The sequence below is a fragment of the Lates calcarifer genome, linkage group LG2, assembly GCF_001640805.2.
Source record: "Lates calcarifer isolate ASB-BC8 linkage group LG2, TLL_Latcal_v3, whole genome shotgun sequence".
NCBI lineage: Eukaryota > Metazoa > Chordata > Actinopteri > Centropomidae > Lates > Lates calcarifer.
In genome coordinates, this window is record NC_066834.1 from 18,930,351 (window position 1) to 18,952,422 (window position 22,072).

The 22,072-nt window shown below is 40.7% G+C and overlaps 1 protein-coding gene across 3 annotated transcripts in view; it reads left to right on the forward strand.

The window, feature by feature from the left end:
• Window positions 1-235: 235 nt before the first annotated feature.
• Window positions 236-22,072, forward strand: part of LOC108897746 (myocyte-specific enhancer factor 2A) — a 40,770-nt gene continuing 18,933 nt past the window's right edge. For 2 of the 3 annotated variants that reach the window (XM_018697507.2, XM_018697508.2), the window contains exons 1-2: window positions 236-397; window positions 18,969-19,156. In XM_018697507.2, the coding sequence (XP_018553023.1) occupies window positions 19,103-19,156 (54 nt within the window). In that variant the 5' untranslated portion in view covers window positions 236-397; window positions 18,969-19,102. Of the gene's footprint in view, window positions 398-18,016; window positions 18,168-18,968; window positions 19,157-22,072 lie in introns of those variants that run through there. The other variant, XM_051076391.1, reaches the window with a different exon arrangement.

Consider the following 22,072-nt stretch of genomic DNA (forward strand, 5'->3'; position numbering starts at 1 on the left):
TATTTTGATTATCAGTTTATTCCCTGACGGTCTTCTCATTGGGACAACATTAAAACACACAGAATAGAAATATTAACACACGGACTGAAAGTCGTGCGCAGAATGACTTATGCATCATGATACATAAAAACACACATGCATACACATCATAGACACTCATGTGTAGGAGGATCCCTGACACACACACACACACACACACACACACACTGTGGAGTGGAGGGAGGAGCTAAACCTCTGCTGCTCTGAGTTTGTCAGTTTCCCAAATATAGCGGACGAGGCTCTGTATGTGTGTGTGTGTGCGCGTGTGTGTGTGTCTAACGAAGACACTGATTTAAAAAAAAGAAGAAGAAGAAGAAGAAATTATCCATATTTACAGAAGCACGCGGAGGGCAGAGGGGTAAGTGGAGCAAACACATCTGTCTTAATAAGCGAGGAAGTGTGTTTACCGCCTGTCCTCTCTGCTGTTCAGACTGAGAGGGAGGGGAGCCGCTACTCTTCATATAACGTTAACGTTGCGATATTGTTGCTAACAAACTGTTGCTTGCTCCGTTGTGTTCGCAAAACAGACAGAAGTAATGACAGCAAACGCTCTGTTCGCCTGAATTCATGCGTGTTACAGTAACTGTGGAGCAAGGGTTGTTTATTTTTGTTGTGATTTCGCGGCTGTGTGTCAGTGTGTGTGAGTACAGTACGTGTACTGTATGTGATATGCTGCCGTGATGGAGAGCTTTATAAAACTTTGATTAACTCTCTCTATGTATGTACACACACACACACACACACACACACATAGCACGTCCAGCACTTTACATGTCTGTCTGAATATAATCCAACCTGCTGGTACACAAAGTGTATTTCTGTAGTAATTTCTGTGGTTGTGGCCGTTGAAGTATCAAATGCTAACATGATAAAGCAGAACAGTTGAGCAGCACAGTTACACTGGATGTCCCTGAAGTAGCCACACTGTTACACTGACTCCATAGGAAGGAAAAGCATGAAACAGCAGTCTCAGATAAAAGGTTGTTGGACCAGTGTATTCATGTCACACAGAACACACACAATACTGTTGTAGCTATGTGAATTTAAAAGGTTTTATTCCAAAAATTAGCCAGTGTCCTCTGCTTCTGGGTTTGGTGAAGCCAGGCAGACAAGTGCAATACAAACAGCTGAGTGACTTACAAAGTATCAGGAGGAGACAGGAAACATCAAACATTTTATTCAAGTAATGTTTTTATTTTTTGTTTTACACAATTCATGGTTTTAGTGTTGCCCTAAAGTTAGCTAACATGAGCTAACATTAGCCAATTGTCATACCAGACTAGACTGAGAGAAAGTGGATGTGGAGTAAAATACTCAGCAGGAAACGCTGACTAGAGGAGTCTTTATTGGAATAAATGAATTCAAAACAAGTACTCTTAACTTGAGGTATGTCAGGTAGGAAACACAGCAACAATAGCAAACAGATGTGTGGAAACATAGGTCCATTCAGTACAGTTCATCATCATTTTGAATAATCGTACAATCAACTTCAGTGTTCTCAGGTGGATGCAATGATGATACTGTTTTTAAATGAAACATAGTTCATCATTTCTTTACCACAATTTCTTGTTACTCATTGGCCAGCATTTAAACCGATATCAGTATGTCTGCAATAATGTAATACTGTCTGATCTATGGGTCAAAATGGGCAGGTAGCAATCTGATAGGGAATATATATATAAATATATGAATTTCTTCATAGTAAAAAATTACTTAGGATATATTGTAAGTCTGTGTACAATCCTAATTGCTCATATTAAACTGGCTTTAGACTGGCTGTGTTTACTGTGTCAGTGTTGTGGCTTTGCAATTGTTTGTTCATAAAGCAGACAGCTCCAGCTCATTAAGATAAGTGATAAGTGAAACTGAGAGCAGAGGTTCCAATACACTTTGTGCCTCAAGGCAAATATAGGTTTAGTATTTCTGAATGTTGTCTTTCGGCATAACTCAATAAATGCATGAAATTACTGGTTTCCCACAGAGGATCTCCCTGTGACAGAGAGCTGTATAAAGGCAGCATGAGATGGTCCGATTTGCTTTTTTATCCTGGCGGGGACTGGGGGATTCTCAAAAAGTCGATAGCTAGTTTTGGAATGAATTGCTTTATTTATTCACTATGCCTTGGTTTTCTTCCATGACTTACATGCACTCTGAGCCTCACAACTCCTAGCTCAGTCAGGAAGTTGGGAAATGTCCTCCAGTGTCTTTCAATTGAAAATTCTGTATTTATTTCACAAAATGTTGAGGTGTCAAAATTGATCTGTTATGAACATGATCATGTTTTTTTGGAGGTTGTTTGCTGTTGTGTGACAGGTCAGTCAAAGTTAGCCAGTTTGGCCCATATCTGAAGTCCCTTCAGAACGTTACTAGTGATATGACTGATGAGGGGTAATGTTTTTTTTAATAGTCAGCACTGTAACTGTGGTGTCATGAGTGGCACTCTGCAGTGCAACAGGACTAACTAAGATTACTACACCCTTCTGTCTTGGATGAACATTAGTAAAGTTAAAACCTGAGACTTGACAGGAATGTCTACGAGAAGAGAGAGCTAAATAAGCTAATATGTGGCATGTAAGCAAATCTAAACCACCGATCATTATCATCCGAGACCAAAATGAAAAAAATAGTTTGGCAGGTTAAATGAAAAGTGGCTGGTGAATAGACAAAATATGTCGCCGCTCTATAGTTTATGCATCCCTGATGCCCTGCTGCATTGTCCCTGCTCTTTGTTTTCATATTTCATTAGCTTGGCTAGCAGCATGTAGCGTCACCTTCAATTATCCTCCCTGTCAGCGGACCGACAGTGCCTGTCTGCTGGCTTTAGTGATTACAGGCTTCAGGGGACAGGTAATCAGGTCATGGTTACACTGTCACCCTGTCAGACTGCTGAGACCACAGGGAGCATATGGGATGAAAGAACTCTTCCATCTCCAGTCAGTTGTCTCTTACCAAGCTTAGATAACCTGATATTGTCTAATGTGGAGTATAACACGTTACGTTACAGTGCAGTGTAATGCGCTGATGTGTCTCTTCTGTCAGAGTTTAGTTCAGTTATCATGTGAATGGCATGAAGCATAATGGATGTCTATAATGGGCCAATAACTCAGCATAAACAGTATGTGCCTTTGTTGTTGTCTATACACTTAGGTAACTGTAAAAGGATTAAAATGATTACTATTGAATCAGGCTGTGACAATGAGCTTAACAATGTCACTGTAAACATGTTAGCATTGTGACATTAGCATGTAGCTCAAAGCATTGCTGTGCTAACCTCAAGTAGCTGCTAGTGTGGCTGTAGACTCGATCGTATGACTACTTGTATGTGAGAGATCTCCTGTATGAGAATAATCTCCTGACTCAGCAGGTCCCCTCAGCCCTGTGAAAGTGTTTTATTGTCTTTCAGCTCATTGTTTTCTAGACCATAACTTTACTCATTTAATTCTCTCCTGCCTCTCTATTCAGCGCAGTTTTCAGCTGCAGTAGGCAACTGTTTTCTGCACAAAAAGCTCTGTACACTGTATCTGTTCAGCGCCAAACAGCAGACAGACAAAGTTAGCCACAAGCTAATGAGCATAGTGGAAAATTGAGTAGCTGCACAGCCAGACATTTTCCTCAGGAGTTGGTGGAGACCCAAAACAGACCTAAAAGAGGAGTGAATACATCAGTGCATCAGGTGATCAGAAACACAACCTCAATGCAGATGTTGCTGTACGTGTAAATAGGCACCTGCGTGCTAACACATTATCAACTTGAAGGTGATTCTATATCAATGTTGTGTTTGCAGCTTGTTTCTGCTGCCTTTAAATAGCTAAACATTGAATAATGTTGCTGGAGGACTGGATTCATTACACATTTCAGCCAAAGGCATATGTGTAAATATACATCCAGGGTCTTATGTGGATATCTTTATAGTCATCCAACAGCAAAACCCAAAACATCTTGTGTTCTGCATTAAACTTTAAATGTGGGAGGTAGTTTGAATTCTTTAAGGCCCATCACATGACATATTGTATGTTTCTATGTATTTCACTGAGAACAGTTGTTCATATCACATATGTATAATGGGTACATGCACATGATGTTCTGATTACTGTAAATCTAATTAAGATGTATGTTTCCTGTGTTTACATTTAAAAGAACGTAACTTCCCCTCATAGTAAGGTCAGCCTGTCTGGAGAGTAGGTTGGGACACAAAAGGACCCAACCCTCGGTCAGCCCTGCATCAGCTGAAATACACAGGAATACATGGAGCTGCATATAAAAACCATTACTGAGATATTGAATGTGTGAATAACACAGGAGAAAATATTTCAAACGTGCATTAATAGGCATTTAATATCATCTGCCAAAAGAAACAGGACACCCTCCAAAAAATGGTTATCATGCTGTGTAATGGTTGGCTGGATGTCTGATATTGTTTCATGAGAATCAGAGCTTTAAACATTTCTGGGATCCTTTCCCATTTAATCAAGCGCACTTGGTCTTTTAGTTAGAAAAATGTGGTTACATGAGTATGAATTTGACACATTTGCTGGTTGCTAGTGTGTCAGTTTTGTTTTTAGGCTTGGTGGTTGGTTGGTGGTGACAGGACTTAAAGTGAAAGTGATGGTTAATGTCAGTTAATGTCATGTTGGTTGGAGGTTGACAGAGGATTAGTTTTATTTGTGCCAGGTGTTAAAACTGAAAAAGTGGAGAAATTCAGACGTTTCAGAATAAGAGAATTAAGAGTAGAAAGATCTGTGAATTGACCTCGGAAACCAGAGAACATCAGAACATGGATGCTAATGGTAAGGTGAGTGTTGGTGATTTTGCCCACAGGATAAAGGACTGGAATTGTATTTCGTGACCACACATAAAGGTGTGAGTTTATCATAGGCCTATTTAGGGCTATTTACGTGAATATTAAGCCACAGATTCAGGTTTCAGTACCTCTACAAATGAAACTCTGCAGCTTTGCATTGTGTTTGAATTCCATATCTTCATTGTTTCCATCATGCAAAGGTGTGTGAACCAGTATTCACCCTCCTCTTTGGGTGATTTCGGTCTCGAGTTTGTTGATTCTTGTAATTTAAATTGGCCATTTGAAGCATTCAATAAGATAAAATAAAATACATACCAGCTACCAAACGTTAACATTATACTTCTCCTGTGTCACACTGTTTTTAATACAACTAAAACAAATGGTAGAAAATGAATAACCTCCAGCGTAATGGCTCTGGTTTGAACAGACATCATTTGCATTGTTACCTAAAAAGGCAGTAAGCAAATCCAGCTAACGTAAATGTGCCGGTCTTGATGTCTAACAACACTCCACCATGCAAAAACACATAGACAGATAGAGAGATATACACCAACAAAACAAGATACTGTATCTTGACAAAGTAAAATTAACGTTAAGAGACTTAGACTTGACTTTATTGATCCCTTTGCGATGACTCCCTCAGGGAAATTAAATTTCCAGCAGCTTATAAGGAAAGAAGCAGCACACAGGACAGTTTGCAAACGACAACAACTGCTTGCAAACAGGTGTAAAAATAGGATAAAGAAAAATAAAACAATAAACCGTAAACTCTTAATATATGCAAAATATAGGTATAATAAAATAAGAATGAAATAAGATAAATATAGAGAACAATTATTGCACTGTGGTGGTGCATGGTGACTGTGATTTATTTCAGAAAGAATTCTTTGAAGAAGTAGTTTTCTAAGTTGCTACTGCTTGTTTGCTGCTCATGCTTACTTTTCGGTACTCAGTGGGAACATGTTTTATATTATGGTGGATCATTTTTCCCACCCATGAAAGCTACACCAAACTCTGGGTATTTACAGCAGGAGTGTGTCATATCAATCAATCATAGTGAGTGGAAAAAATTGAGTGAGAAAATATCACTTCTGTGACACTTTTAAATGGACACGTATTGTAGAAGAAAAACCTGTTACTAGTAACATGACCGCCTTTGTCCACTTGTCCACCCCGTCAGTTAGGTTTGTTTGTGTGGCTGTACGGAGCCCGTGTGTTCCCCAGTGGTATTTCCTCTCCCTCCTAGTTTCCCTAATGATAGAATATTTGGGGCCTTGTGGTAAACAGAAATAGCAACACTTCTGAAGGACAGGCTTCTCTTTTTGCACCACACGCTGAAGAAATAGAGGCTGCACTGTGTGTATTTTATTGAGAAGCTATTTCAAGTTCTCTGTGACTGACTGACTGACTTAGTTTTTTCTAGTCAATTACATTGCCTGCTTTAGTGGACCCTAAGCCAATGCTGGCTGCTTCCGTGTGGACTAATGCATATCTTATCCACTTTGATTAGCTGTGGCGATGCCTGGCTAAACCAATCACACGCTGTGTCACAGTGAGCAGAGAAGACGAGAGGTTTAGCTGACTCTTCCTGCTGTGCAGGCTTGTTACCTGTCTGTGCCGATGCTAACATCCAGACTGATGTGATTATGGAACAGCACAAGCTCATTTTAGTTCTGTCTGCTGCACTTAAATCTTCAACTTCAAGTTTTTATGAAACAGTATACCTCTTCTATCTGATTTGATTACATAGAACAGATATCATGTCGGTTTTGGGGCAATTATTGTATTTTCACAGATAGTTTCATCACATCCAGTAATAAGGCTTCATTCATTACAGATGGTCTTGACACAAACAGTTATGTGCAGACTTGTGTCAATGTGTTATGACTCATGTGAGGAGAAGATGAGTCTGTTCTCAATGTGAAAGTGCTCTCACTGCTCACATTTATTTGCCAGAATAAAAGACATCCTTCCCCTTCTGCCCTCTTCCGTAGCAGCTTAGATCTAAAATTGAAATTTTCCTCTGCCACTTTTTCTATTTTACCTGATATTTTACCTGAAGAAACAAAGACTATTTTCATTTGGTAGATCATCTGCTAGTTTGTTGTCATCCAACACCGTAACAGTTATAGTGATGACTCCTCATTTTCTGATGTACTTATGTCATATTTTTGGAATGGCTGTAACTAATTATCTCAGCTATTTATTCGGGTTTTAATGTTATAAAACATTATTTCTTTTAATTTAATTAGCTACACTGAGCTCAGATTCCATCAGTCCAGACCTTCACAGAATATTTGCTTAAATGTTTGGAGCTGCATTGAGCAACTCTGGTTTTCCTGTTTCAGATTAATTGCAGACAATGTTTAAGAGTCAGGGGAATTATAATAGGTGTTTTATGTTGAATGCTTTGGCTGATCTCCTCTCCTCTCCTCTCCGGTTTCTGGAAGGGCTCCTAATCTATTGGACTTGAGAACTCTCCCTACAGGGTCGCCCCAGTAATCAGGCCTGAGCTGGTCCTTCCAAACCAGCCAAACCTCTGGCTGCCTGCCGTCTGACCGCTGGGCCACACACCCGCACGTTTGATGCTAAATATGCCGCAGAGGAGCTCAGAAATTACACTCAATAAATACAGAAATCAAATAAAACAATTTCCAAATATTAGCCTTGCAATCTACTTTCCTGCAGTCATATAAAACTGCCTTTGTTGCTCCCAGTAAATAGGTTTCCCTTGGCCCTGCCAATTTAAACAGTAATGTTGGGTCAATGGCAGCGTGGCTTGGCTTAATTAAACTCAGTGTTGATTTGCAGAGACAGGGTCCAGACCAGAGAGTGGTTTGGGTCTGTACAGAGTCCTGACACGGTTCTTAATGGTGCCAACACTTCATTAATGCTGGCTGTACATGAAGACAGTCTCACTCCACGCTGAGTTGAGGACTAGGTTACACGAGCAACTTCCATACACTCTAGTGTAGTGTGTTTAACTTCGAGTGCTTCTATATCCTTATTAATCATCTTACTTTGTTTTGCTTAGCTTTGACATTAGGATGATTTTGTACAGCTTCATGTAACTAAAATGTTCTTCATGAAAAACACTAGTAAACTAGTGCTGGTGTTTGTTATGAAGAAACATTTTGTGATATCCTGATATCTCTGTCTTGTGTTTGCTCATGTGATAAGTTTGTCCTGAATAATACTAACAATACTTTTTTGGGCCTTTTTGCCTTTATTGGATAGATTAATGGAGAGAGACATGAAATACACGGAGAGAGAGCAGGGGATTGACATGCAGCAAGGATCCAGACGGATCAGGAGTCGAGCCGGGGACTCGCTGCTCAGGGCACTAAGGCCCTAACACACCCTAACCATTCGGCTCCCTGAATAATCCTGAATGATTATAGTTTGACTAGGTAAAGACTGGCATATGAACTCAGCTGCTGATTGTTTGTTTATTGGTGATATGGTGACTACAAACTGAAGTCAGCCTGCCTTGTCTGTTAAGTCTGGTGTTAATTTCCAGCAGGAGCACCCAGTGTGATCTCACACATCTTTCAGCAAATATACACCCTAATCCCAGGTGACCCAGAAGCTGATCAGGTGAACCCAGTTATGCTATCTTTTCTCATGCCAGCAATTCAGTGAATGGGTAATAGCCGAGAGCAAATTCACCCAGCTTTGGTGAAAAAACAAACATCTATAGAAACTACTCCTGCAGCACTACACTACCAGACTGTATACTCTGAGCACTAATTTTCTTGGCTAAATGTAAAACTTTGATTTCACTCCTTATCCCTGACCTTATAGGAGTGTGCAGTGGTTTTCACATTAAAAACACTCTCTTCTCTCCCTGTTGATCAGGACAAATGGCTGTCTTGAGTGTCAAACACTCTAAATTCAAGACTGAAGTTTAATTTTCTAGATGTAGCTTGAAGCTTGCCATAAACACTTTCAGCCATTTCAAACATAGGCCAAAGTTTTGACTTTGTGCCACTCAAACTAAAATAAACCTAAAATATCTACATAAATAAGCTTTAGTGGCACATGTGCGTCATGTTCTTCCTGTCTGAGGTGCCACTTGTAAGGCGCAATCTTCATTACCTCTGTATACACCTCCGACATGCAGGATGAATGCATGTGGAAGGACTTGTAAAATGACTCTGAGTGAACTCTACTTGTCCTGTACATACACTCACTTCAAAAAGAGTCCACTATTTACCCAGTAATCTCAAAGAGAGAGATGGTAGTGTTGGAAAATGTATGAATGTGTGTGTGTAAGGGGGAGTCAGGGGTGGGGGGTAGGAGATTGCCTGGAGGACCCTCAGGATAGAGACCTCAGATCTACTTACCGTCACTTCACAACATTAAAAGGAAAATATTACTTTGCTGAAAGCACAGAATTTCAATAAGAGCAGGAACAAACAAAAATGTTAAAGAATTCATTATAATATCATTTAGTAGATCAAAAGATGAGACTGGAGATACTCAGTTACAGAGTCATCTGCAGTGAGCATAGAGCAGGAGGGGGGAAAGAGAAATAGTGCAGATCTGCAGTATACTGTATATGTGGTTGCTGCTAAGACTTGTTTTCAAGAGAGAGGTGTTGCTTAGCCTTGCTCCTGTGGCGTTCAGTAGAGCAGCATTTCTTAAACTGCTGGGTGGGCACCCTTGGGGGGTCAGGGTTCAGTTTAGTTTCATACTATCATCTTTAGATACTATAAAACCCATGAACCTCAGCTGCTGTTGAAGCCAATCAGAACCACGAAACAGGGCTGCTTTGAATTCAGAACTTTTTGTCAGTGCTGCTAGAAGCAAATCATGGTACAGTGTGGCCAAATTCAGATTCATCCATATCTAAAGTTAAATTGAGTTAAATCTGCAGTAACTTTTTTGGCCCCTTGATGACAGCAGAAATAAATTGTGCACTGACATATCATCACCTCTTAAGAAGATATGGCTAGCGTGTCAGCAAACAGTTTATTTACACATTCAGCTGTCCACATGAACATTTTTTCACCCTGGACAGATGCCAGTCTATCACAGGGCTGACATATAGAGACAAACAGCTATTCACTCTCACATTCACACCTAAAGGCAACTTAGAGTCATCAGTTAACCTAACCTGCATGTCTGTGGGAGGAAGCCAGAGTATCTGGAGGAAACCTACGCAGGCACAGGGAGAACATGCAAACCACACACCAGCCAAACCTGGAACTTCATAGAACTTAGAGAAGCCTAACGCCTAAGTCAGAATGTTTTTGTGGACCTTTCAGGTTTTTTTTTTTTTAATACAATCCAACTCCATTTGATGAAAGAAAAGCTGCTCAGAATGAATGTTAATCCATACCTCATCCTCTGGGTCTTGTCCTTTCCGGTTGGTAGAAATCAGGTGGCCTGGGGTCCTGTGGTCACCTGAGCCCTTCCAAATCAGTCTCCACAGGAGCCTGGCAGAGGTCCTTTATCTCTCCTGTACTTTTCACCTTGTACATGTACAACTGCAGAAGCTAGGTCCCAGACATCAAATACTTGGAGACGATACACAGACTCAGAGGGATAGCTTCAGACTGAAATAGACAGGTTTTCTGAGTGGTGCAGAGGGGCAAATCTTGACCTTAATGCTTCTAAAACCAAAGAGATGGTAGTCGGTCTCTGCCAGAACAAACCTAGTCCTGCTGAACTGGAAGTCAGTGGACAGAAAATAGAAAGGGGTTGAGAGGAATATAGGTACCTCGCCACTATCATTGACCACAGAATGGACCAGGAGCTCCAGACCAGACTGCAGATACAGGTGTATTGTATTCAAAGTCAGGCAGACTGCAGCCAGTTTCATCCTGGTCTGGTCTCTGCCAACTCATGAGGGGAATATCTGTTTGACTGGAAGAGTTTCTTGCCCATCCAAGTTGTAGGAGCGTTCCAAGTGTGAGTCACGTAAAATTGTCTAAGGGAAAAATGAATGGGACTTTTAGTTCTAGAAGCAGGGGCACCAGAAATAGCCTTGTGTCTTTTGTCTTGCAGCTTGGATTAAGTTGAACTTGCATCACACTCACGTTGTCTCAAAGACATAAAGTTAAATTTGGTTTGTTTTACATTAATTTTAATTTTAATCTTAGATGTGGTCAGAGATTTTACTCTTTGCAATAATATTCACATTTCTCTACTGATTTCTACAAAGAAATGTTATTTTATCATTAGCATTTATGAGGTTGGTACTGTTGCCATTAGTGTCTTGTGTAAGCCCCCCTTGTGAAGCATGGACACAGGACCTCTGAGGGTGCCCCATGGTGTCTGGCACTGGGACATTGGCAGTGGATCCTTTGGGCCCTGTGGCTTGTGGGGTGGGGCCTCCATGAATCATATTGGGATCTGGGGAGTTTGAAGGGCAAGTCAACACCTTGGGCTCTTTGTTGTGTTCCTTGAGACTTTTCTGAGCAGTTTCAGTGGTGTGGTGGGAGCATTGTCTTGCTGGGGGAGGCCCCTGCCATTGGGGAGTGCTGTTGCCGTGGTGGGGTGTGCTTGGTCTACAACAATGTTTAGGTGGGTGGTATGTGTCAGAGTTACATCCAGACAAATGTCAGGACCCAAGGTGCATTTGCAGTTGCATTTGGAAATGTTTTAATTTTATTGGCCCCACAGAGCTGTGGTCTCTTTTGCCTGTTATGAATATTACACTGCACATGCTGCATGATTACAGTTTGGAAACAACAAATTTAACTAAGACGGTGTCATTTGACTTCAGTTCACAATCACTGCAACTCAGTATCACTGCTTGGCTTTGCAGGGAAACATAACAATTGCAGAGAGAAAAAAGTATTGTGTCAGTATTTGAAAGTTCAGTTGAAGACCAATTAGTGTTTTTTATGAAAAGAACAGAGTATGGAAGGGGAAGCATATTTTACAGGGCAGCTTGTGTTTCAATCTGTGTTGCAGGCATGACATCAGTGTCTCTGTGTTGAGACAGGAAAATCTTATCCCACTGCCACTGTCATAAAAGCAACACAATAATGAAATGACATCACAGTGGGCCAGTAATTAAATGAACAGACTGCTGTCTTGGAGTTTTTACTAGGCTGGGAGATTGTGAGTAACATTGCAGCATGCAGGGGAATAGAGTGTTGATGACTTCAGGCCTGAAGCTATGGGCTTATTGGGTGTGAAATTCACAAATTTATTATCGTAGGTTATGTTCTGTAAGAACACATTTATTATTGTCTTGTTCTTGCACCCTATATGAACGTATGCACACACTCACATGAGATTTTATATACTCTCATTTCCTTCTTTAAGTGACTCATACTTAACACAGTAACACAAGATCTTAGTTTGCTAACTGACTGGGAGTGGGGTGATATGGCAGATGACAGTTTAAGCCATCTAATCTGCCTGGCCTTCAGCCTGGCATTAAATGGCTGGGCTGCTGGTGGAGGGAGATGACTTTAATTATTACATTTCAGGCAAAAAAACTCATTAGCTCTGTGACCCACAAAGCAGCAGAGGCCAGCGTCGATACTCAGGCTGCATGATACCAGAGGCTAGCCTGTCTGACTGTGGGTGATGAATTAATCACAGTCCATGCTCCTGCTGTGCCTGCAGCATACAACAGCAGCACTTGGTTTCCTTGCTCCTATAAAAGACATGCTCCTGCCTCAGTAAGCCACAGAAAATAGGGCGAAGTGGAACATCATTCATTGAGCTGAATCTCAGGTTTTGTCTTTGTTCAGATTTACAAGGAGACTCATTTGCAGCTGCCGTCGCTGGTTGTCACACGTGTATTAACTTCTGCTTATTCAAAGATTGTGCATTGTGCCAGAGCGTCATTTGCATAAGAAAATGCTAATTTCGTTGTTGGTGCTTTTAAGTAGCTGCAGCTCCATTATGTTTTTACATAAATTGTCATTCGCTTTCGTGACATCAAAGAAAACTCATATTCACAACTGGGCATGTGGGGAGTGTTGGACTGTAAACAGGGAAGTGTTAAACACTTCAGCCAGTAAACAAGCCTGATCCCACTCCGTACGCCTCAGGGAGCAGGTCTACCACGTATCCTGCCTGTTTACCATGAATAAGTTCCCCCAAGAACTTTTAAAAAAACTCCCATTTATGAGAACTTCAAAGAATGTCCGGGCTTGCCAGAGGGGGGAGAAGAATCTTCTATCAGTCCGCCTTGTTGTGCCTTGAGCAATCTCTCCACTGCTGATGGATACGATGCAAATAAGCTGCTAGAGGAAGAAGGATGAGATTGAGGAAAAAGGGGAAGTAGAGGAGAGTGAGGAGATGAGCAAAGCTGCAGGGAAGGTAAAGAAACGAATAAAGAACATAATCTGTGTCATCAGTCCTTAACACTTTTGCAAACAGTGATGAAACAGAAACTCTTTCATCTTTCAGCAAATGGCCGTGATTCTCACCACGGCTGTTTCCGCGCCGATAAACAGGATCAGCTTTATGATCTCCCAAACCAAATTATGTTCACTCTTGCACATATCGGAGACAGTGGCTTCTTTATTACACTAGTAGCAGAAGATTGGGGGGTTACTTAGTGGTGCATGCTGGGTACCATCAGCTTGAAGCCTCATTGATTCACTGTTGGAGTGACTGGAGCAGAGGTCACAGTGGGGTCAGCACAATTAGAGATGAACCCATGGTCTTTAATGAGAAGCAGGGATGAAAGGGTTGCCAATTACTCTGTGCCGTTTTGCACTGAAAACAACCTGGTGCTGCTAAGACCCAGCATGATTAACCTTCACTAGCTCTAATTTTGTTTATTCTTTATATGAGGAAATGTTGAAAGGGAGGTTGTTAATTACTGGTCATGATGTTAAAACTGTTACTAGAACCTCTCTTTTTTTCTCTTTGTTGACTCCATTTATTGAATCAGCGGGCCATTGTTAGAGGGGCTCTGCTGTGTTCTTGTGCAGGCTGCATGAAATGCATATTACTGTGTGGAAGCATTTACAAACCATTTTTTGAAGAATAATTGGTAGAAGGACTGTTAGAAGGAGTGTTTGCAAGGTTAAAGGTGACACAACACAACAATCAGTGAAGGTTGAAAAAACCCTCAGTAATGTGTTGAAAAGCTAATTCGGAGCAATTAACATCCACAGGGAAGCTTCAGTCACAGTGTCTTAATTTTAAATGACACTCTGACAACTTCTAAAACAAAGATGTTACTTAATGAATTTACTCCAACAGTTTCCCCAATATCCAGTAAATACAGCAAGCTTTGGAGGTGAGGACAAACTGATGTGTTTGGGTTATCTGTTATCTGTGTTCCTAGGTGGTTGGTTTAATTTAAAGGGAAAATTAGACATTGTGTGAAAATCTGCTTATTCACTTTCTTGCAAATTTTGGGGCCAGCAGCCAGCTACGTAACAAAGGCCATCTGTGAGTCTGCGTAGGGTTTTTCTTAAATCTTTGGACAGAGCCAGGCTAGCTATTAGCTAAGCTAACTGTCTGTTAGCTAACTGTCTGTTAGCTTAGCTTGGCTTTAGCTTCACAGTTAATGTACAGAAACGAGAGTAGTATCAATCCTCTCACCTAACTCTCCGACAAGAAAGCAAAAATGGTTGAAGTTTGTTCTATTTTTGCAGTTAGTGTAAATTAGTTTGGACTCAGAAAGAGTTTTACATTCCGCTGAATGACAAAATGTTAATGGTGGTGTGCGTGGATGGTGGTAGTGGGAGGGTTATTTCCACTTAAGCTCCCTCTTTGACTGGCAGACAGGTCATGAAACAGGAGGTACTGTAGTTGTCAGAGCTAACAGGAAGTTGGCAGCGTGGAGGAGTTTTAGCTGTGTCCAGACCTGCTGTCATCATTCTGTGGTAATCAATACTCTTTGAGCTGGCTGAAATTCTGAGACATACATCATGTCATTCATCAGTAACACCCTGTTCTGTTTCAAACTCCCACTCTCTACACTTAACATTTTGTGAGTACAGTCATAGGTCATGGTCTCCCTCTGTTACCACAGAGCATTTCTAGGGTCATATTCACTCAAGTGTCTCAATCAAATTGACCATCAGTTCTGGTTATTAAGTGATCCTGATATTATGACGGCATAGCAATATATTAGTCACTAAACAAAGGGTAACGAAAGTGTGAAAACAACAACTTGTGGTTTTACTAAAAGTTACATGCTGGACTATTTCCAGGCACAGCAACATCCTGGAGTCTCTGCTCATCGCCTGGCAGTGTTGTCATGATGAAAACGTGGATTTTATTACTTTTGGACAGAGCCAGGCTAGATATTCCCCCGTTTCCAGGATTTATGCTAAGCTAGCTATCTTCTGGTCTCAGCTTCATATTTAAGGATGAGAGTACATACAGGTATTGATCTTCTCATCTAACTCTTGGCAAGAGAGCGAGTAAGTGTATTTCCCAGAATGTGATTTTTTTTTAATGACTAATGTCTTAGTTAAGCTGTAAACTATTTAATGACAGCTCCTCTATTTTAGCCATCAGAAATACTGTTTACTCCATGACTCCTCATGCAGCCATGTACAGCATTCAGAATACGTTATGTGTAGAAAAATGTTAGATGGAAACCCTTTGGCTCCGTTTACCAAAACAACAATAAGTGACATTCTGCTATTGTATAGGCATAACAGATATAAAATCCTGCGCAATCCAACCTTGGAAAAGTGTGTTTCATACCCTAACAAAGAATGGTCACGCTTCCAAAGATCCACAGGAATTGGATTTCATGGGTGAGATAAAGAGAAGTGCATTTGGCTGTGAGGTTCGCTCCGGGGGCTTAGCACTTCTTGTTAAGGATACATCCAGAGGCAGGATGTGTTTTGAAGTTAAAGAGAGGTGTTGAGAAGGTCAGAGCAAGTATAGATTAGAGGACTGCAAAGCAGTTTCATTGATGTTTGATAATTTCGCCAGGGTTTGGAAATAATTAAATATATATAGAAACTCATTTCCAAAATGTGAAATATTCAGAATATAATAATGATCAAAATGTGTTTTTATTCTACATGGTCAAGGTGTAAGATACAAAAAAATACTTGATCTATTATCAAAAGAAAATCATAGAGGAATCTTACAGATTCATTTGTGACTCGGGTGGGAATGTGTGTAATCACCAGTTTACTCCAAAACATTTTCAAAATTTCAATATTTTCATACATAATCTAAAGACACTTGAGCATTGAAGTCAAGTTTTCAAAATATAAAGAGGCTCAATAGCATTCACTCTGTAAACATATAATTTAGTCAACAAAGGACACTAGCAACTGTCATGAATTGCCATTAAATGTTTTTAAACTGCTGCTCATTGTATTAGGTTAGGTGTGACTTTTCTTTTAGATGTAATGAAATAAATGGCTCGGCCTTGCAGATATCTGTGTGAGTGCTGGTTGCTGCAGCCTGTTGGCTCATCTCTCTGTGCTGTATTGATTTTCACGCCAGCCAGATAGAGTTTCTGCCATAGTAACATATTACATCTGCACTGATCAGGACAACTTGTCCGGGAAGCACATGCACAAGAGATGTAGAACAGGCACCAGTGTTACTCCACAGACTCCTCAGCCTGAGACATAGATTTACTGTGGTACACTGAGAAGATTGCCCATAAATAATTGAATTGGTACATTTGTATTTTATTTGTATTGTTTATATTCTGTATTTAAGCCACCAAGAAATCATATTTATATACAAATTTGTAATCTTCAAGTCACAAAATGTTCACTGACCACAGATTTAGTTTTCCTACAGTATCCAGTCTTGCAATACAAAATCTGCCTGCAGCATCTACAGTAATTTAAAATCTTTTTATGGTTTTGTGAAGGCACTCACAGCACTTGGCTGAGGTTAAGAAACAAATTATCAATCTTGGTTAGTTTTTGTTGCCAAAAACGAATCTAACCTCACACAGGACTCAGGATATGAACCCCTGACTGTGGTGTGACTGTCTGATCCAACCATCCACCCTGATCACTTGTCAGTGTAGAACTCAAAAAGAAAATCAAAATGCTGCCAGGAAATATAATCCAGACAGTCATTACATTTCAATTACAATTAGGAAAACAAATTAGTAGTACAGTGCTGACAGGGTTTATTAAGGATGTAACTTGCTTTCTTAACAGCAATTTGACTAAATTCAGTTTGTCAAATTGGCATTTCAGTTCATGAGTGATTACTGAGTTCATTTCCCAGTTTAATATAATTAGATTTTAGAAACATTTTTCATTTCAGTAATGACACAATGAAAACAACTTCTGTAATAAAATGAAACTATTCTTAATCTCCTACTAAATGAAAAATAGACACCTGAGTTATGTCACAGAAATAAATATTTATATTACAGTATTTCACTAAAATTACTTCATGAAATATACAACACCACACACTGGAGACTTTAGACTATTTCTGATGAACAGTGTTGTCAAAGTGAAAAAACCAAAGATCTTCACATCTTCACAGGAAATGTCTGTTGGGGGAAAGGATTGTTCTTCTCTTTTGAAAATATTTGTGTCTTGCCATCAAATCATCCAGATTGTAAAGCAGATAAATCCTTGTGACCTTTAAATCCCAAATATGCAAGGAGCCTTTGTCTGTTACAGTGTGTACCCTGAACTGACTTGGCAGGGTCAGCTGGGATCTGGGCTGGCGCTGGACTGGAAGGGTTAGATGATAGCGTGCAGCCTATTGCAAACCAATTGCCATTATGTACAACTTTGCTTTTAAATGTTCAAGGATGAAAAAAAGAAAATCTGAAATATGAGATGGAAGTGTGTTTTCAATAGGCAGCACTGAAACAATCACTCAGGCTAAGGAAGACCTCAGGAAATAGCAGCTAGGCTTTAAATGCATTTTAAACCAACATGGGATTTTCTATTTAATTTTATTTACTCTTCATTTATCTTCTGTATGGGGCATTTAGGTGACTGCCACTGTATTATCTTTTATCAAATAGAGAGGTCATTTAAATCAGAAAAAGTCACCGATAAATTCCCACTGGTGCATGACAAATGCATTTGTCCCATCTCCCAGCCCTGTGAACTGGGTCTGCAGTGGGGGTTTTGGTGGCTCAGCTCTGGGCTCCACATGCTGCAGTAATCCAGGGAGGGTTAGGATAAAGCCTGGCTTCGCCTCACTCTCTGCCTCCTCCCAGATCAGATGAGATTAGGAAAGAGCTAAGGAGCTCTAGGGGGAAGGCAGGGCTGAGAAAAACTGAGGCTGAGGAGGGACAGAGGAGGCAGGTGGGCACTCCCTGCAGGAGTAGAAAGCAGGAGAGCAGGGGGCGAGTTCACTCAAGACTGCAGGGTTTGAATATGTTGGTGTGCACAAAGGAGTATTGCTGTGGAAGAGAGTTTGGAGCCAGCTACACAAGGTGCGTAATGAAGGAGATGCACTAGATTGAATTCTCCTCTTCTTTTTCAGTCAAGTTGCTCTTCCTGGTGTGTTTGGTATAGATCCAGTGGTTAGAGTTTAGATTCCAAAACAAAACCCTGAGGCCAAGTGCTCTGGAAAAGACTGCCTGGAACAAAAGGGAAAGGGAAAACACTCCTCTTCACTACGGGCAGAAATTTGAATCCCAACAAACACAGTTGGTATTGTTGTGTAGTGGGGAATCATGTCCTCGTTGCTGGACTTGCAAGTCCTGCTGGTTGGTCAGTTAACCTTAATGTGCGTCATGCCCTCTAGCTGACACTCCTCGCTGTCAGGTGAAGAAGCAGCTGTCCCTCACAGGACATAGGAATTAGCTGTGACAAAGACAGCAGTGCATGGGCATTTACACTACCAAAGTGAGGAGAAAAATGACAACTAAAGAATGAAAGGACAGCCTTAAGTCTCGCTGCAAGGATGATTCATCAGGTGCGACCAGGCTGGCACAGATTATTCTCCGTAGCACTGTAATCTTTAGTACAGAGCCATTTGAAAATATGGGAAAATCAATGTTTTGTGTCTAGCAAGCTGTTCTTTACTGAATTGAGTTTCTTGATATCATCCTCTGTCTTGTAAACAACCTGGATTTGGCAGCACTCTATGAGCCCGTGTTAAGTGATGCACTATTTGACTCTTGCAAATATTGGAAAGCATTTGCTGAATACATGTGTTTGTGGGGTTGTGCTGTGAGGGCTGAATAACGCTGGGATTAAATTGAATCTGTCTCTGTCTTGCTCTTTTTCAGCAAGCCATGCCAAGCTGATACTGGAGTAACAGAGCTGACTGTGCCACTGTATGTTAAGGATTGTCTGCTGAGCCCTTCACTACCTGGAGCCTACTGATATTCTTCTTTGACTTGTTTTGGAAGTTGTTTTGGCAATGGGGAGGAAGAAGATCCAGATCACCCGGATCGTGGATGAGAGAAACCGACAGGTCAGTGTCCTCCGCAAAAACCTCTTGCCGCTTTTCTCATAAGCTACTGGACTGTTTAACTTCCTTATCCCTCACACAACTTTGTTAAATATCTCCTCAGTCCTCTGTATCACAACCATAAAAATAAAAACATACAGTGTATTTCTGCTGTGGAAAACAACATCTAGTTGCAGTTTTGGAATTTTTTTGGTTGTTATATTTAGTTTTCATGGTATCTGCTGTGTTGTTGTGTGGCCCCTGAATCCTGTGAAGAGCCCACTCTGAAATTAGGGATTCACTGCGTTTATTTCAGGATACAAAGGAACAATAGACATGGTCGGAGTTGATATATTTAAGTATCCCTATAAATTTTCCAATAGAAACATCAAATGTGATATTTATGTGAAGGTATTAACAGGTTCAGGAACACTTTGCTAAGGGATCCCTCAAGGCAGCTTCTGTGGATCCCCTATAGCTTCAATCTAAAGAGCTCCCAGAGCGTAATGACTGTCTCCCAGAGAGTTTTACTTTTGAGAGTGCAGTGGTCACAGCTGGTGGCGAGGGCAGTAATTTGGGGTTAGCTGGGTCCGAACGGCACCCTGTCATTAGCAGGGTGGGTCAGCGTTAGGGACACACAGTGGCCTTCTCTCCTCACCGTCTCCTTGCTCAGCCACACTGCTGCCCACTGGAATCCCTCTCTGTCTGTCTCCTCTATATATATCACCTCCAACAGCACAACAAATACCAGCCTGTCTGGAAGGAAGGCGCAGGCTCTGGAAATAGGGATGTGGCTGGAAAATAAATATCTGGGATGATGTTTATATTTGATGTTTGGTTGTCTTGGCCGGAGCATTTTTAGATAGACACTGCTTTAGCTGTCGGGTGTGCACTATCACTGGAGCCTGCTGTATATTTAGGCTCTTGCACTCTATTTTAGGAAGTTGGCTTGTTCTTGTTGTTTTATCTGTCAAGTGCATCAAGTGTTTTTAGCTGTTTTTCCTCTTTCTCAAACTATCACACTATTACACACTATGCAGATTATATGGTAATGACATTACTGTAGTAGAAAGATGCACCGGCGATACACCAGCTATCAGCACACACATATTCAAAAAGAGGAACAAGGTAGTTCTTTGTTATCTCTTTTCAGAGAAATGTATTTGCCAGTCATGCTCAAGAAATTATGAATATAATTACTAACTAAAAAAGGAAACTGAAAAACAGCTTTTCTGCCAGCAAACATTAACTGCTCTTGGAATCACAGTGAGAACTGTGGCGTCCATTTTACCACTATCATCTAATCTAGTTACCGTAATGAGATGCAACATTTATTCGGCAAGCTCTGGTGCTCCAAATGTTTTCTGGCATTAGTGCAAATGTTCGGCTTGGTTGAACGTGAACTTGGTCGGCTGATGCAGCCTTCGCTCCCTAACTGGAACACGTGATGTTACAGGAGCTCCAGCACCTTGGCTGAAGACATTTTACCCCTCAGACATTTCAAAAACAAATTAAACTGCACTGGAGACATTATATCATTCCCATTGGGAAAATGTTTTAAGAAACTAAATCACTTATTAGCAGTGCATTATTATCTCCCTGGCTCTCTGTGATAGAATATATATAAAGCTACAGTGCTATCTAGCATACAGAATTATAGTACTCTTTACATTTCCCTGGGTAGAAGCCTCCAAGTGGGGCAGCAGGTGGAGATTAGCTGTAAGTTACCAGGCTCCACACATATAACATAAAAACTGACATGATTTGGCTTACATAACCAACACTTTACACTCTACATATGTCAGTTATCTGACCTCCAGTGAGGCCTATATTGATGGAAGCATTTTAATGTCTTTTCTTTGAGAAATTGAAGGGATGTTCCTGTGATCAGTGAATAAAAAGTGATGGTGACAAGATGTAGAGGAGGTTGTTTGTTCATTTCAGGAGTGTGTAAGAGCAAGAAAAGCAGAGAAATATGTCAGAGGAGTCTGTGTTTTCTACTGAACGGATTAAATCTGTATGTGAAATGCTCACACGCTTACTGTAAAATCTGCCAGTCTGATTAGGAGGTTCTTGCTCTTCCTAACCCCTCCTCCAAGTTATAAGATAATTTAAGCTTCCCCTCAGTGAATGGTGACATTTGGCAGAACGCCAACTCAACTCTTTTTGACAGTCAACTATGGATGGATCATATATCTTCCTAGAGAGCAAATTCCTGTGCCCTCGTCCCATGTGTCATTTTTTGTACAACTCAGCTGTTCTGGATACAGCTGTACTCCATTTTAGTGTTACTATTAGTGTGGTAAATGTACTTAGCCTGATTACCAACTACTGTTTGAGTGCCTTTGTGCAAGTACCTCAACTACCAACTGCTCATCAGGCAAGAGTAGAAGTAGTGTGAGCTGCAGAGAATGTGAACATGTGGAAACTTCATGAAATACATTGCTAGAAATCTTGGAGGTGTGAGAAGATGTGAGAGCCAGAGGAGGCTTCAAGATATGATATGAGTCAGGGATCCCAGAAGCTGTGATGGAGGGAAGACAAACCTAGATGAACAGAGCTGACTCACTGCAGGGAGTTAGCTGCACACCAAAAAAGGGATGAAAGTATGATCGATGTGTGACCTGTGGGTTGTACGTGGGTTTAATGTGAGCTGCAAATGGTCCACTCCAAACAATTCATTTTAGCTTTGTGGTAGACTCGCACGTCGTGGTTTAGGGGAACATGGAGTTTTCAAGAATGATTGCTGTCGTTTTAGATGTCACAGTACAATATAACACTGTACGCTTAGAATGTTTTTTTGTTTTATATCCCCAGCGAGGGTTTAGTGACAGCATAACAGGCTATATGATTATTATCTAGTGTGAACACCTTGATAATAATCATAAAGGGAGTTGACACATTACTGAGTTGCTTTACCCACCCATATTTCCCATCATT